General features: G+C 37.3%; 1 protein-coding gene across 1 annotated transcript in view; it reads left to right on the forward strand.

Moving 5' to 3' along the window:
- LOC134675923 (kin of IRRE-like protein 2) overlaps positions 1–18570 on the forward strand; it is a 645800-nt gene that overhangs the window by 537835 nt on the left and 89395 nt on the right. The window contains exons 4-5 of the mRNA XM_063534268.1: positions 7557–7670; positions 10296–10381. Of these exons, the coding sequence (XP_063390338.1) occupies positions 7557–7670; positions 10296–10381 (200 nt within the window). The remainder of the gene's footprint in view (positions 1–7556; positions 7671–10295; positions 10382–18570) is intronic.

Here is an 18570-nt window from a genome sequence, read left to right on the forward strand (position 1 = left end):
TAGATACCTATACAAGTTTTACGATTTGGTAGTTTGTAGGATCTAATGTTATTATATCTGAAGGATAATTTTATTCGGTCCTTTTAGCGGTCGGAGAAGCGCTGGTGGCCTAGCGGTGAGAGCGTGCGACTTGCAATCTGGAGGTCGCGGGTTCAAACCCCGGCTCGCACCAATGAGTTTTTCGGAACTTATGTACGAAATATCATTTGATATTTACCAGTCGCTTTTCGGTGAAGGAAAACATCGTGAGGAAACCGGACTAATCCCAATAAGGCCTAGTTTCCCCTCTGGGTTGGAAGGTCAGATGGCAGTCGCTTTCGTAAAAACTAGTGCCTACGTCAAATCATGGGATTAGTTGTCAAGCGGACCCCAGGCTCCCATGAGCCGTGGCAAATTGCCGGGATAACGCCAGGAAGAAGAAGATTCTGTTTCATTATACATTTTTTAGACTTCTAGTGCAGCCGTCACTGCAGCCCTGCTATTTTTTTATACGGGTATTGTATAATGAAAAAGGTAGCCTACTGTATTTTTTCTACTATAGCCGCATACATTATAGATTGAACCACAGCGAAGTTCTAGTAAAATCAGTAACAGTATGCTAATGGATTGCCGAGAGAAAATCTAATTGCTCATCGAAATTGAACGAGAAATAACATTAAGCCCTGGGATCTAACATTTGGAGCATTTAATAATTCTCTCTGGTTTTCATATTTACGGTGAAACCTGGGTAAATTGAATTTCAAGGGATGGCTAATTTGTTTAATTTGGAGAGATGTTTCCATTTAGCAAACAAATATTAATAGCTGGACTAAAATGTTTAATATTTACAAAGCTTGTACAACTGACCTAATGTTGTGATAATGTAATTCCTCAAACTTTAAAAGACTTTGCGTATTTTTTATAAATAAATTAGATTAGCGATTAACCTGGGGCCAAATTCGACACGTACAACTGTCAGATTTCGCATCCACGTCAAATCAACTGTTGATTTTATTGCATACTGAGTGTTGATTCCATCAACGGTGGATAATATAATTTGGTACAACCAAAACTCAACTCTAAACTAAGGGTGGTTCGGTTTGGTTTGCTTGTCACTCTAACTGTGGATTGTTAATGTCAAATTTTGACATTGTACGTATTCGAGAACTTATGATTTTTCCCACATCAACGGGAGATCAACGCGATACGTCAAACGTCGCTTGTCGAATAGGGGTCCTGATGGAAACGGATACAAATATGAAGACCATTGGTTCAGTGCTTCTAGCCGGTAGTGACCCTGCCTACGAAGCAGGAGGTCCCGGGTTCAAATCCTTTTAAGGGCATTTATATGTGTGTTCATCAGTCACAGATATTTGTTCCTGAGTCACAGCTCTTTCGTATGTATTTAACTTTTTATCTATATCTATATATTATGTCGTTTTGTCTAGAACTGTAAGGCTATGATGGTCGACTGGATAAATGATATGGCTGTATAAATGATGATAAAACTGACATTTTATCCAGTTTTTATTGATTTGTCGTCTTTTCCACTTTTGACAGCGATAGTCGTTAAATGATTAACTGCATAACATGGTCGTTGGATAATATGTCATTTGTCTACATTTCCACCTTAAACTTAGTGGATAAGTGGATAAGTTAAATGATATAAATGCCACTTGTTTAGATTTATACAGTTTTATAACATTCATACCGTTTTGTCCACTTGGACAACAATACACGGTAAATGGCTACGATTGTTGGATAATTAGACATATAGTCGATTTTTGACGGCTAGCCTTTGATTAATTTATCGTAGTGCTCACTGGGTCACGATAAGCGCAGTTAAGAAGCTGTGATTAGTCTTAACTTAATTGATTCATTTGTGTTACGAAAAATAACTATGTAAATTGTATTGTTTGTATTTTATTGTACTTAAATCGTACACATATAAGTCTATAGCATTCGCTAACAGCTAACACACTTTCATGCATCTTACTTAAATAGAAATGGCTTAACTGTGGTAACACAATGGAATCAATTAACTTTGGACTAATTACAGGTGCTTAACTATGTACAAATTGTTTGCATTTCACTCATAAGTCATAAGTGCTCTTGTGGTGAAAAATGCAATTTCTTGAAGTTAAAATATCAGTAGGTAAGTATCTGTTTTTTTTTTCTTAATAATTGTATATATTATATACAATTTGAACTTTGAATTAAATTTGAATTTACATATAACATTATCAATACGTACATTATTTGTAGGGATGGTAAGATAATAATATCATTTCTTCTTGGCAGCTGCTGCTATCGAAGAAAAATAGCATAGAGAACTCCAACGACGGGCCATTAAGGGCTACATGCAACCCATTTGATATGCCCAGCGAGGAGTTTCGGCACATTATAGAGTGTGGAAAGAATTGGCACTCTATTTGTGTGCCAAACTCGACGCTGACCTCAAGCCTCAACATGGTGATGGATTGCCAGCACATTTTAAAGTAAAGATACTCGTATTATGTTGCACTATTCCTCAAATCATTATTTAATAACGACATACCAACTTACAACTCTTTGATTTAGGTTCTAACATCACTGCATCTACTGGCTGACGGTAGTTACCAAAGAGGAACTGGACCATGGAGACCTGAGAGGAACTGGACTGGAAGACCATGGAGAAGAAGTAGGAATAGTTGAAGTTGAAGAAGTTAGAGAAGTTGAAGGTGAAGAAGTTGGAGAAGTCGAAGTTGAAAAACTTGAAAAAGTTGGAGAATTTGAAGTTGAAGAAGTTAAATAAGTTGGAGAAGTTTAAGTTGAAGATCAACAAGATGAAGATGTTGGAGAAGTTGAAGAAGGTTAGGAAGATAAAGAAGTTGGAGAAGTTAAAAGTTGCTTTTTATTTATTCTCCATACAAACTTCCACCCCCATGTCATCTCTTTTTCACCCTTAAAGGTAGGTATGGCTAATAAAATTGGTCACAAATACATAAACATTATTTATCTCTTACGAACTTTTAAATGATAAAAGGCAAGTCCCATTTCAAGAAATTATTGAACCCCTATACAAATTTCCACCCCTTGTTTACACCCTTAAGGGATGATTTCGGGGATAAAAACTATTCTATATCCTTCCTCACAACTCAAACTATCACCATACCAAATTTCAATTTAAATCGGTTCAGCGGTTATTGATTGCCCATACAAACTTCCATCCCCCATTTCGCCCCCTTAAGGGGTGAGTTCTGAGATAAAAAGTATCCTATGTCCTTCCCCGGGAGTCAAACTATCTCCGTACCAAATTTTGACTAAATTCTGCACCAGCGCCGGTCCTACACCGGGACAGTTCCTATTGACAATGTTTGTTGTGCAGTTGTTGTTAAGTCCTCATACAAAATTCCACCCCTTTAAGGCATGAAATACGGGCCTACTCGTATTTTTTACATGTTTATGCAAGTAACTGACGGTCTTTCCACCGCTATACAACCGGCTGACGGTTTTTTTATTTATAATAGCATCTAAACTATCATATGGCAAAGTATCAGGCGATGATTGAAAAAAAAAATTTACATGTTCATGTGATCAACTGACGGTCTTTCCACAGCGATACAACCGGCTGTCAATTTTTTAATTCACGATAGCATCTAAGAAACTATCATCTCAGACAAAGTATTAAGCGGGAGGCGATGACTGACGATATTTGCTCCTGCCGCAACATATAGGACTAGTATAAGGTGACGCTTACGGGAAAGGGGCTGTGACCCTCGCTCTGGTTCTTTCCTTGTCCAACAAATATCACTGGCCATTTAGCGAGGTAATGCCGCCAGTATTTTTGGCACATTACGTCCGGGGTATAATCAGAGTGGGGGGTAATATTGTATTTGTTAAGTCATTTAGTTTTACTTATTACTAGAAGATGTACATATTATTCGCTGGGTCGGAGAACCACGCATCGATCGCAACGCGCACCGTGGCCCAAAAAGAAACTTTCGGCAGACCAACTGTCACTTTTTACTAGCGAGGTTTACCTACGTATCTGTGTATTTAAAGTAATAATAATAAATAAAGCACCAGCTTCCATTATTAACTTTAATGCTGACTCTCCCTTCAATTCCAACATGTAACGGCAAAGGATTACACCTAATTTTCTTTGCAGGTGCAAACATTTCTTCAAAGTAGGTATTTCCCTTTTGAGTTATTTTCTTTGGCGAACTGTCTGGCACTAGGTCTGCCCAATTGCTGCTTTTCACTGGTTTTTGGGAAGTTTTCTTAGGAGTTGATGTAGTACATCAGAGCCGCGATATGTTTACTCCTAACGTACACACAATCACATTTTCCACTCGTAACTAGAATAGTAGAAAACTAGAATCAATTTGTAAAAAATAAATTATTTCTTTACTTTCTATTACATTAATGGATCATAATATTATGTATGTACTACGTCAAAGATTGCAAAAACAGAAAAAAACAGCTTAAATTCAAGGACGTTTGTCACTGAAGCTGAGTGAAGCTTGACGAATTAGGTACACGAGCTTCAATGGTGTGGCTCTTATGATCTTCATATTTGATTTCTTTTAGGTACATCTTGCACATGTTAAGCCAAAACTTATTATTATCCTTTTGGAAAAACACGAAAAGTCTGCATTATTAACGACACTACTTACAGTCATATCTATCTAATACCTTTAAACGAGCAATTTTTGGATATTTATTTATTTATATGTATATATATTTCGGGGATCTCGGAAACGGCTCTAACGATTTCGATGAAATTTGCTATATGGGGGTTTTCGGGGGCGAAAAATTGATCTAGCTAGGTTTTTATATGTTTTCCGAGCATAGCTCGGTCTTCCAGATATTTAGTTACCTATATGAAATGCATTACTTATTCGATTTTTATTTCTTTACTTCTCGTAAAGTCAGCCATGAGAAAGTCCGTGTGTGTGTACTACCTGAAATTTATTGATTGTGCCATTTATGCCATTTTAGAGGGGAATGAAGATTTACATGTTCGAATAGAATATATGTAAATTACAATATCTCATTGAAATTATTTGTTCTCTTCGTAATGACAGCCAGCCATGTGACATTTCAAAGTCCGCTGTCATATCGCACCCAGCGAATAGGTTGTTTTATTTTCAAATAAACGATTTCTTTTTCTAAACTGCAACATTCCTAACTGTAGGTACATCGGTGGACCTTATTTCAAAAGGCATAAAGTCCACCAATGTGCAGTTAACAGTGTGTGTGATTGTATAATTCGGCCGTGCTTATAATAAGAGCAATAGAGTCAGACCAAGAAAAGTCTGCAGCGGATTTGATAGCCCACGCAGTGCAAGTGTTATTTTAAACGTCAAACTTCTATGAAATCATGACGTATAAATAACACTTGCACTGCGTGGGCTATCAAATCCGCTGCACACTTTTCTTGGTCCGACTCTAACTCATTTTGAAGTGTCATTCAATTGGATACTTTGTACTTGTACAATAGTAGATTTCAAAATGAGTTACTGCTCTTAATAAGCACGGCAGTATTATTTATTTGATTTTGACAGATTACCGTATTTTAGGTTAATAAGGTCGACTACTGTCCTTAAAATTTTGTATGACATTACAAGCAAATATCAGCAATCGTGAATTAAGTATTGTAGCCGAGTCTACTTTAGTCCGATAATATATTAGCTTATTTCAAAGACTATGAATTCTAAGTACTAGAAATAAAGTAGATTTTGCGACATGATAAAGACGGTTAAATTTGAGGCGATGGAATAAGAGATTCACTTTAAAAAAAACCTTATATAAACTCAATTAGAATCTATATTTCAAAATCTTAAACCATCCAATAACTTTTAACTATCAATGCCACATGTGCATAAGTGGTGTGTGCGGCATGTCATTTAGCCAACTATTCATTACATTACGCTTTAAGTAAACTTGTTTAGAATTGATTTTTCAAAAGCTCATACTATGGATAAATTTAACTGTCAATGACATATCTAGATAAGTGGTAGAATGTGGTTTAACCATCTTTTCTTTAAAAACACCTTAAGTCATCGAGTATAAATATGATTTTTCAAAATCTCACAACATGTCACGCTATCATTAGTCACATATACGTTAACCTCGCGAACTATTAATTAAAATACGCTTTAAGTAAACTTGTTTAGAATTGATTTTTCAAAAGCTCAAATCATGGATAAGTTTTAACTCTCAATGACATATGTGGATAAGTGGTAGAATGTGATTTAACCATCTTTTCTTTAATATACACCTTAAGTCATCGAGTTTAAAATAGATTTTTATAAACCTCAAAACATATCACGCTATCATTAGCCACTTATACGTTATCCTCGCGACTTTTTACCGAATTATATCATTTATCAGATAGTCGTCATATCATGCATTAAATGATTAATGATATGGTGACATAACCATCATAGCCCTCCAGCAGCCTTATTCAGCTTATTGTGGGGCTAGGTCGATTTGTAATTTCATTGTTTCAATGTTATTCTACATATATAGGAAGCCATTTCGAATCAAATCAATAAAACCCAACACGTAAATTAAATAACATTGATTCCTAAAATATTCGGATCAGTACGGATATGATGGTCGTTCTTATCTACGTAACAGTGTGATAAAACGGTGTCCGTCACTTTACACACTTTACTTTGACAGTTATTTTATCACGTGGATAAAGATGGACAAAGCCATCCCTAATACGCCGGCAGGTACTTATTAAATGTTTGTTGTTTTCATCCAGGTACCTATTAACAAGGTTTCACTATGTTACTCATCGGATTAACGATTCAAATGGATTAAATTCAAACCGTAACATTGAGTACAATCTTGCATTTACCTCGATTTATTTGTATTAATCATCATCTTTGATCATTTTATGTATAAATGCAAGTGTTTAATCATTTAGTTTTGATAATATAATTTTTGTGTTAATTTGGTTTGACGGGTTATTGTAATGTTGTATAATAAAACCACTTGCTGCTGACACTGTGTTTTTATTTAAAATAATTTTAGAATAACTTTTACAAATTAATGTCTTCAAACAACAAGAATCTATCAGTGAGTCCACTATCGCTAACCACAAAGTTACCCAGTTCATTCTTCTTAAACTGCGTCTGTACTTAACAAATGCCGCTTGCTGTCACTGTTACTTTCACATGTATTGAGTGATTCAGTCTGTAGTTACGTTTCGTTGCATACATTACACATAACAGTACATTACAATAGAAGTGCGAAAAATAGAAAATCCGAAACGAGTGGCGATAGATTAAAACACGAAGGGATTGCTTTAAATCGATAAGAGTTGCGAATTACCTCTTCGCACATGTATCGTACAACGTTATACACTACATTATGGCCCCTTAAATTTTCGGCATAGTTGCGCAATGTGCTAATTACCGCACTAGTGCGGTAAAGTAGCACCATATGTACTGTAAAGGTTATATCTAAATATGATGCGTGGATTTATTTATTCGTATGTCTAACGACATTTGGCAATTTAGAAACTTTCATTTATCATTTATGAAAGAAATAATTACTAAAATATATTTTTTTGTTCACAGGCTTGACACCAGAGAGGGCGTGACGTCACACTGGTCAGACCCCGGCACTTTAGGCACCCGAGCGACATTTCGCAGTGACACTAGGCCCGCTGTGCTAGTGCTCACTAAACTTAGGTAAGTTGTTCAGTTGTTCACGGGCTCACCACCAGACGCGTGACGTCACACTGATCCCGGCACTTTAGGCACCCGAGCGACATTTCGCAGTGACACTAGGCCCGCTGTGCTAGTGCTCACTAAACTTAGGTAAGTTGTTCAGTTGTTCACAGACTCACCACCAGACGCGTGACGTCACACTGATCCCGGCACTTTAGGCACCCGAGCGACATATCGCAGCGACACGAGGCCCGCTGTGCTAGTGCTCACTAAACTTAGGTAAGTTGTTCGGTTGTTCACAGGCGCGACACCAGACGCGTGACGTCACACTGGTCAGATCCCGGCACTTTAGGCACCCGGGTGACATTTCGCAGTTACACGAGGCCCGCCGTGCTAGTGCTCACTAAACTTAAGTAAGTTCAAAACAGATGTAGCGCGTAATTGTTTTCCTTCGTATTTTTACTTATTCATTTATTTAAATATGAAACAAACGGTCATACAAAACATATTGTTACAGTTTCATCGCTTAATCTAGACCTATAGAGGCACGAAAAAGTACCTATCTTGGTTTTGGTTCATCTTTCTCGAAAATGTTCGTATTAGTCATGCTACTTCAGTCAACCTCAGTACTTTTTGTACTAAAACTGACTGAAATAGCAAGACACGTTCGTACGTTTCCGTGAAAATACGAAGCACAGCTTTTTACTTCCAAATGTTACAACAGTGACCACAAAAACCCAGTTTGTTCTACAAACCTGACTTTCACACCAACTTTTAATGGTGTCTAAAGATAGAAGTCGATAAAACTTCAGTCCGGTCCTGATGTTAACTACGGATAGACAAGGGAACTTGGCTTTTTAACTAGTTTTCAAGTTAATTGAAGTTTCCTTCTGCGACTTGGCTTAGGGAATACTTGGTCAAACTACCGGTATTATAAGTGACAGGTTTGATCACAGGGCGATTTCTGAAAGATAAAATTACTGCCGTATTCAAACTATGAACGATGAACATCAAGATGACAAACGATGAACTTCAAGATATTCACAAGAGACGACACGTACTAGATCCATTCTACATACGTTATAGTTTAGATATCAACTAGTTCTCTTTTGCAGCGCAATTCGGGGAACCAATATCACTTTTACGTTAGATAGAGTAAGATATCTATTAGATGTGAATTGTATAAGTCATATCCTGTGGAAATCGTTCAAGAGTATCTCCAGAATCGCGCAAATGTCAAATTTGACAGGTTAGATCTTAAACATATCGTTATCGTATCTGAGACATTTATTCATTTATCTCACAATAATAGTCTAAATAACTAATAAATTATAATTTTCACTACAATATTAACATAAAACTACTAACTAATCTAGCTTACTGACTAACTTATACTAAAACTAAACTAAACCACGAATTAAATATAAAAAACCTCACCAAAGTCTCCTGCCTCTGGAATGGTGCCAAGGATGCTGGCGGCGTTGCCCCTTTGCACCGCCAGACTTAAACGCTGGGCAAAGAAGGAGCCTGCTCTGTGGTCGCCCGAGACACCTATTAGCCGGACCGACACTTCTTTTATGAATTTTTTTGTGTCAGTCGACCATGGGCCCAGCGTTTCCATTGCAAGCGCCGCAAACTCGTACTCGTTCATTAGGAAAGCGTATTTGCGGCGCTTGAGAGTCTGGGCCTGGTCCGCGGCGGTCCCGGGCTTCCGAGCAGACCCTTCGACGTGGGACGGGGCCAGTGTATCGACGCAGGTAGCGTCCCACGCCAAAGGACGGCCAAGGCTCCAAGGGACCAGAGTGCAGCCATCCGGTCTCTTGCCGTCGGTGGCAGAGAGGCCTGACGGCTCCAAAGTCGCGGGTAAGGAAGCGGTGCTAAGAGCGCGGCGGATCAGGTCATTCAGAGTGCCATGCCGGTAAAGTCGCCCTGCACTCATTTGGCAGTACAGACCGTGCCGCCCCAACGCATCCACCGGTTGGGCGCACCTTGGTATCGTATCTTGGTGATGTCTAAAAGATATCTAATAGATATCTATTTCAAAATCCGAATGGGGCCCTTATTCTGAGAGTCTATTAGGATTGTGAGGGACAGGTTTCGGTAGGATTATTGCGAGAAGTGGTCCTTTATATGTGTGTTAAGCACACGCACACACACACACGCACGCACGCATATCAGGGTTGTAGGGGTGCACTATTGTCTAGAGTGCCATGTCCAGATAGCGAAAAAGGTGTATGTGTGACGTGTAACTCAAGTTAATAATGTAAAACATGGAAGATTTTTCGATTAGTTTAAATTACCCCGCAGTCTAAATTGTCCCTCTGCACCTTACACATAGTTATACACACATGCACACATAGGTTAATGTTGATAGGTTGATGGATTTAACATTCATCATCATCATCATCTCAACCATAAGACGTCCACTGCTGAACATAGGCAGCCCCCTTGGACCTCCATTCGTACCGGTTGGAAGCGACCCGCATCCAGCGTCTTCCGGCGGCCTTAACAAGGTCGTCCGTCCATCTTGTGGGTGGACGTCCTACGCTGCGCCTGCTAGTCCGTGGTCTCCACTCGAGCACTTTTCGACCCCATCGGCCATCTTCTCTGCGCGCAACATTAACATATATGATTGATTTGTTCCAGACCTGAAGACAGTGGGCAGTATCGATGTCGAGTGGACTTCATCAAATCGCCGACAAAGAACACGAGACTCAACCTCACAGTGCTCAGTAAGTATTAATTTATTGTAATAAAAAAAAGGTTCTCTGTAAAGTCGGTTTACGGACGATAATTTTGCGCGATAACCTTCCGTATTCGAACTTCGAGTTATTCACAAGAGACGACACGTTTTAGATCCATACGTTATAGTTTAGATATCAACTAGTTCTCTTTTGCAGCGCAATTCGGGCAACTAATGTCAGTTTTACGTTAGATAGAGTAAGATATCTATTAGATGTGAATTAGATCTCTAAGTCATATCCTGTGGAAATCTCCAGAATCGCGCAAATGTCAAATTTGACAGGTTAGATCTTAAACATGTCGTTATCGTATCTTGGTGATGTCTAATAGATGCCTATCTCATAATCCGAATCGGGCCCAACGTCATAAGAAAACATTACTATTGCATTACGTAACGTTACCATGGAGATCTATCCACAACGTTACCATGGAGATCTGTCCACAACGTGACACTTTTTCGTGCATGCTACCGGTGTTCATCGATTTATAAGACATCATCACGTCAAAAACGAATTAGCATAACTACCTAAATAAAGTGTATTCATCCTTAGGTACTTGTCCTTGCATGTAAACAAACACTTCTCGAAGACATTATCACACTTTTCTCTGAAATTACATCACTTATCACAATAATCATCACTTAAAATGTTGTTGTATGTATACTTAAAGGAACTCACAAAGTATTGAAATCAACCAAATAACCACTGAAAAATATCATTTCTAATAAGATTTTATTCAATAATCGCAGTAACGAACGGATTATCCCAAAAATATATAACATTACGATGTCTAGATTTTCTATGAATCTTATTATTGGAATAACACTTTGACGTCACATTTGTTTACAATGACTATTGTAAAATGTATTAATCCTTAACTGTCTTATCATGTACTTAAGAATTATATTAGCTACCTGATTTTACGGTACGGAGATTAATAGTTATTTGTTTTACAAGGGGGCAAAGTTGTTGTTTAACCGCTTGTGCTAATATTGATACCCGAGCAAGCGAAAGATTCCAAAATTGAACCACGAGCGTAGCGAGTGGTTCGAAAAATGGAATCTTGAGCGTTGCGAGGGTTTCAAAGCACGAGGGTTAAACAAAATTTGCCCCCGAGTGAAACACAAAATTTTTCACCACACCAACCCGAAGCAAATATTAAATATGTCCCATAGATAAAGGCTCCTTCTAAATACATAGATAAAAAAAAAATGTAAAATATCAAACAAAATCAAATCCAAATAATGTTATTAAATAATTATCATCCAAAATCATCATTTAAAAGTCAATTCTACCAGCAAACATAAGAAAACAACTCAAAATTTGCATTTGATTACTTTGCCTCACATGTGGATAAAATGCAACTTTGCTATTCGTTTTTGAAGTGCAAAGTAATTCTTTCCGAGCTGGTGTGGTGAAAAGAAATATGTATCTTCAAATTATAATACGTAGTGCCAACGATGAAAATTAATGAAGCTTAATTTCAGCGCATGCAACCGCATACCCCAGGAAACCTGCACCTTACCGAGGTTTGTTGGTTTCCTAGTCCCAGAAAGGAAATAGGAACCCTGGTTACCTTGAAGCACTAGATTCTCAACTCAAGTGCAGCCATGTTAAAGTTCAATTTGCCTTGGTAATTCTTAGCGCAATTTACCTTCAATGTATGTACGCGTGTACGTTGTGGTAATGTGCTTGTTTTTAAAAAGTCGTATGAACCGTTGACGTTAAAAATCAGATCATTTTCAACCTTAATGCAGGGAGATAAGATGCAAGTGTGCTTATCATCGACTATAAGGTTGTTTATTTAGTTTAGAAACTTAACTGCATTGGAATATGGTCGAATTTTGAGAAGTTTTAGTCTGCTTGAAAGAGTTTGCCTGGCGAATAGTATCTTTTTAATAATGAGGTCTGTTTTTTACGGTGACAGTCGTGGTTTATGCGTGGGGTCACTCAAATGGATTGAATGGATGTAGTTTATATGGTTGAAATGGTGAAGAACGGCCTTTCTGTTAACTACGAATAAATAAATAAAATTCAACTTTAATTCCAGTAGTTAGAGTTCATAGTATTTTGTCATTATAATTACAATATATATTTACTTACATATATACTAAAACAATTTTCGACGAACCCTAACGTCACCTGGGGCATAGTGATAATAAATAAATAAATATTATAGGACTAATTACACAAATTGACTAAGTCACACAGTAAGCTCAAAAAGGCTTGTGTTGTGTGTACTTAGACAACGATATAAATATAATATATACATATTTATAAATAGGTACTTAAATACATAAATAACACCTTACCAGACCAGATTAAGTGTCCTAGTTTTAAATAACCATAAAATTATAACAAAGCTTCAAATCTGAATATTAAACTTGTTTTTATTTTAAGCTATATTTACAAAATTAATTCATTAGCTCAAATCGCTCTCCTTTAACCTGTATAACTTTACGCATTCTACGATAGAATGAGTTGCACGCGGCACGCACTACCTCATCTGGTATATCGTCACATATCTTGACCAACCGATGATTGAATGAATTTAAATTAATTCCCTGTGTGCTCCCAATCCTGCTGAGCATGTATCCCCATATAGAAAAGTCCAACGGATTCAAGTCTGGTGAAGATGCAAGCCATTCTTGCCACGGTATAAAATCGTATACTAGTATACTATAGGTATCTTGTGTACGTTTAGCTTTGTGAGACGGGGCACTGTCTTGTTGAAAGCAATAATAGTCATCCCCAAACAACTTTCGGATATTTTATAGCACATGACCCTGCAACACGTTCTGAATATAATAGTCGTACCTAGTTAATTTTTACTCCCCGGTCAATGAACAGCAGTGGTAGTTTGCCCCTAGGTGATATGGCACGCCATACCATGACAGCCGACGAACGCTTTGAAACCACTGTACGGCTAATTTGTCTACTGGAATATCCCTTAATGAAGCACCGTAAACGCGATAATTTTGTTGATTGTGGCTATCTTGCAATTGAAATATCTTTTCGTCGGAAAAAATTATATCTTGCACGTTCGGAATTTTTGCTTGTATAAATTTACAACGAGCTGGCGTTCCGCGTCCATGTTGATAACAATATAAAAACAATAGATATCAAGCTGACGTCTAGAAATCATAAAGACGCATAAATTCTCGATTAATAAAAAATAAAATAGTTAAAAAAAGTTGCGCTATATTTAAGTAAAATGGCAGTACAAAACTAGGACACTTAATCTGCCCAACCCTGTAAATCTGCTTAAGTTTGTAAATTTCATTTGCCTTTTCTTTAGGGATGTAACGATACCGATAATCGGCAGACCGATATATCGGCATCGCCGATTGAAATTCAGCCGATACCGTAACATCGGGGTACTTTGTCCCAAAATCAAGATACTTTTTACTTTTCGTTTGAGCACTTCAATTTTAATCGCATTATGACACTTTTATAGTCATAGGTATTTAATTGTGGGTATAATCAACTCATGCACATACGTAAAACTTAATAAATCAACCTCTGAATATTTTTTAATTTTTCGCAAAGTTTGAGCCAAAGTTGCGCTTCCAAACGGGCTTCTTTGGCCATCGATTTTTCATTGAGTACAACGTAACGGTTTGCAATAAAAGCGCAAAGAAAGCTGTTTAAATTTATTACACAATACACATGTATTTGATATACATGTAGGACATAGTAGTAAGATTCATTTGTTTTTATTACACTAAAAAAGCAAACTAATCAACACAAAGTAATAAATCTATTAAACATGGTTTTTTTAATAAAAACTTTGCCAAAACAATCAGAAAAACCTTCTAAACTTATCGATCATAATCATTAGAAATAGTTAACGTGTATAACTATAATTATCATATGAAAAAATAGTTTTCCTATAGTATTATTTTACTAGGTAGGCACCTAGTTAACAGTCGATTGTAACTAATCAGTCTTAAAAATTGATAATCATTTTATAAGATATTAAACTTATGCGGCAGATGTTCTTTATCTTTGTTTTCATTAATTCCATTACAATCTAGAGAATCTGTCTTTGAAACCTGAGCCTGTGGGTCATCCAGTGCTCCAGCACAGGACGAACCACTGGCTGCTGTTCCTGGGGTCGCGATTTATAACCTGCGTCAATAGTAAATTGTCTTCTTAGTTAGCAGATTGATCTCGTGCCGTTATGAGAGCTTCAGTAGATGAAGCGAGACTATATCTGCGTCGCTGTTCTCTCTGAAGGAAATGTTTTCCCATGGGTCAAAGAAACCCGAAAACGATAGCCAAAGAATAACATATACTTCTCACAATGATGTCTTAAATTCTATGATTTATATCACATTACGATCCTACATACATATCTGTTACGATTAATAACAATCAAACACTTAAACTTATTTGTTTTCTTTGTTTCGAGAAAAAGTTTGCACATTATAGAATCGCTATAGTTTATAGGTAACAACTTGTGACCGAAATTATGGACTGACCAATCAGCGTTGTTAACGTGAAACTGTTTCTACCCACCGCCCCATACGGTCATCTATCGATGAATAGCGCGAAATACATCGATAGGTCCTGACGTGCAGCGTGACGGGAAGTTCAATCTTTTTTTCGTTTTGGGACAAAGTAACCCCCATGGGCTAAAGTACCCCGATGTTACGGTATTACAGTTTGAAAAGCGCGCGAAACGAATGACGCTGCTAATAATTTGAATACACTTTGTTTCCATAACAAATAACCCTCCTTTTGCGTTGCCGTAGTCGGGTAAAAACTACCTAAAGTGAACTATAATTACTAATTTGGATTTACTTTAGAATTGATTGCTTGGTGGTTACCTAAATAAATGTTTTCTTTGATTTTGATTTGGCATTTTTTTTTAATAGATTTACAGTTTTTCACACTTCACAAAATCTAGTGTCTGTTAATACATATGTATGTTTTATGCATAATAAGTATATAATTCATTATTTGTTATATCTATTAGCTAACTACTGTGCCATTGATATCGGTATCTAGTATCGGTATCGCCGATTATTTACTTCAAAAATCGGTATCGGTATCGTATCGGCAAAATCATGTAGGTATCGTTACATCCCTACTTTTCTTGTACCTATATTTCTACAAAATTGGTTAAGAAAGTTTCAATGTAAGACTGCCAAGTTTAGTTTCTTCGACGTAACCCGTACACTGCCAAGTTATTAACCCTATCTACAAAGTAAATTCCCTCTAACAACCCCTACTTTCCACCCTTGCCCGATAGCATCTAATGGGTTGAATAATTCACCACGCTCAAGGTCAAATGAAAGAAAATGGAAGAAAGGAGGGCAAAAAATGATAAGATCCTGATTTTATTGAATGGGCGCTTGTTTCTTTTTAATTATGTTTTATCTCTTTCTTACAAATACATAAGTAGAAAAGACAGATAAAGACAAACGATTATTAGCTAATTGAAGTTTGTAGTGCGTTTATGAATAAGGGGGTTAGCGTCTGCGTCAAATCAGGTAGTCTGTGCGGAAAGAGAAGAGTTGGGGAAAGTATTGGTTCCCATACATTTGAATAAAATAGAATAGAATATATAAGAAAGTCATTTATTCGATAAAGCACACATATTTACACAGGACAAAATGATGAAAAACAATGAAAAAGAATAGGATAACAACAACAATGCAAAGACAGCAGACAGAAATTATATACACACAGACAGAAAAAAAACCGGGCAAGTGCGAGTCGGACTCGCGCACGAAGGGTTCCGTCCCATAAAGCAAAATAAAAAAACGGAAAAAAATGCAAAAAGAAAACGGTCACCCATCCAAGTACTGACCACGCCCGACGTTGCTTAACTTTGGTCAAAAATCACGTTTGCTGTATGGGAGCCCCACTTAAATCTTTATTTTATTCTGTTTTTAGTATTTGTTGTTATAGCGGCAACAGAAATACATCATCTGTGAAAATTTCAACTGTCTAGCTATCACGGTTCGTGAGATACAGCCTGGTGACAGACAGACGGACAGACGGACGGACAGCGAAGTCTTAGTAATAGGGTCCCGTTTTACCCTTTGGGTACGGAACCCTAATGAACGACTCTTCTCTTTCCGCACAGACTCCATTTCTGATTTTAGGCAGGCTTGTTTATGATGTTGTCTCAATGAATAATCAAAATTTGTGACCTCGAGCGCAGAACGCAACTTTGTCAAAAACCGAAAAAACCGCGAAAATTTCGGGTTTTCAGATTTGGGCAATTATACCTCTAAAGGACTAGTTAGTGTTCTGTACAAAACTTTGTTCACGGAACACTTATGTCTCTGAACAATAGTTTCCGAGATATAGCCTTTTTAAATTTATATTATTTCGGTAATTTTCGTACTTTCAGTATCAGTATTCAAATATTTTTATCCATTACTCAACCAGTAATTTATAATAATTTAAAAAAATATCATAGTGATGACAGGAAACTATGATGTTATTAAAATGCTAGGTTACCATCCTACGAATCGTGATATATACTCAAAAAGTAATATCATTATTCAAAAAATATCTGTGTTGACTGGAAACTATGATCGTATTATTAATGCTAGGTTACTACGAGTATCCTACGAATCGTGATATATCGATATTTATTTACGTATACGGGCGAGGTGTTCAAAATGATCTTGACGCGACTTTATTGTTAAGAGAATAAGAGCGCGTCAAGGTCATTTTGAACACCCCGCCCGCTTAGCAACTTCTGCTGCTGACTGACGTTGGGCCACTTTCACGGACTAGTCCAGCTTCTTTTTGCTTCATTTCTACTTCAATTTTCGACTCCAATCTTCGATTGCAGCTCAAACTGGCTATTGCCAATACGGAGCAACAAAACAGTTGCCATTGTTGACATTTCGAGCTACGAGTAGGAGCGTGCGACAGAAACTGGCTGTTGCCAATACGGTTCACAAGAGCTACAGTTCAGTTGACATTTCGAGCTAGGGACGTGGGACAGAAACGCTGAGCGAAAGATTGAAAATGCTAACAAAGATATTACTTCTATTGTACACTTGGGACAATGTATAATATTTTCCAAGTATAGTAGGTATGCCAAAGATTGTGTCGACATAGACAATCAATGAGTCTTTGCTGCCGCAAGATGGTATTCTTCTCCTGTGTTCTTTTAAATGTATTTATCATAAAGTACACAACAATTTTATAAAACACTATATTCCTCGCCAAACTGCAATTGCAGTTTTTTGGCGAGACGACGTTAGACGTATACAGGTTGGCTAAAAAATAACTGCATTCCCGTTGCCATGGAGGTTCTGGGATTATACTAAGCAACTTTTACTATATGACCAAGCGTGTATATGTTCGACGTACCTATGTATTGTAATTTATTGTGGGTAGGTAATATATATATGTCGGAGAATGGCTGAAATGTGTCATATGTCGCCTTCAAGAGGCGTTTTATCATGCAATGCAAACCTTGACAAATAGAGCAAACTAGGGTGTTACACCTGAGTGGCGTTCGACGCAGTTCCACCAAGAGTCATAGAGTGCGCTATTAAAACAATTGAAGTCCAGAACAATTGAAGTTATGCTGTCAATCTATCTTCAGAAGGATCACGATGAGAACGAACGGGAGAAGATGACGTCTGTGGCGGCTCCTGGGTCTAATCCACTGGTTTGTTTAAGATAAGAAACGTATCGCGTGCTGTGATTTGTAATGAGTCTTGTGCTGTAAAGATTGTGAGTGGAACATCGAATTTCATTGAAGGCCCTCGTCATCCACGATTGAAGGTTCTGATGTGCTGCCGATAGTATGATATGCCCACAATTCCCGACAGATGGCACATTGCAGCCATTCTCCGACATATATATTTATATTCATGGAAAACTCAAGAACAAAATAATATTTGTGATAAACTCAAAAATAAATGCCCTTATCAGGAATATCAGGATTCGAACCCGGGACCTCCTGCTTCGTAGGCAGTGTCGCTACCGACCAAGCTACAAGGCTTCTTTGAAATTACGTCAGGTCTTTACAAAAAATATAGACCAGGTCCGTGTTGCATAATAAACTACAACTAATTTCACTTATTAGAAAAGGAGTTCCGTTTGTAATATGAGTTGTAGTTTATTGTGCAACACGGCCCTGGTAACTTTACCTTTTGGATAATTTAGAAATTTCAACTTTGTCATTCTATCCTTGCTTA

The sequence above is a fragment of the Cydia fagiglandana genome, chromosome 23, assembly GCF_963556715.1.
Source record: "Cydia fagiglandana chromosome 23, ilCydFagi1.1, whole genome shotgun sequence".
In the NCBI taxonomy this organism is placed as follows: Eukaryota; Metazoa; Arthropoda; class Insecta; order Lepidoptera; family Tortricidae; genus Cydia; species Cydia fagiglandana.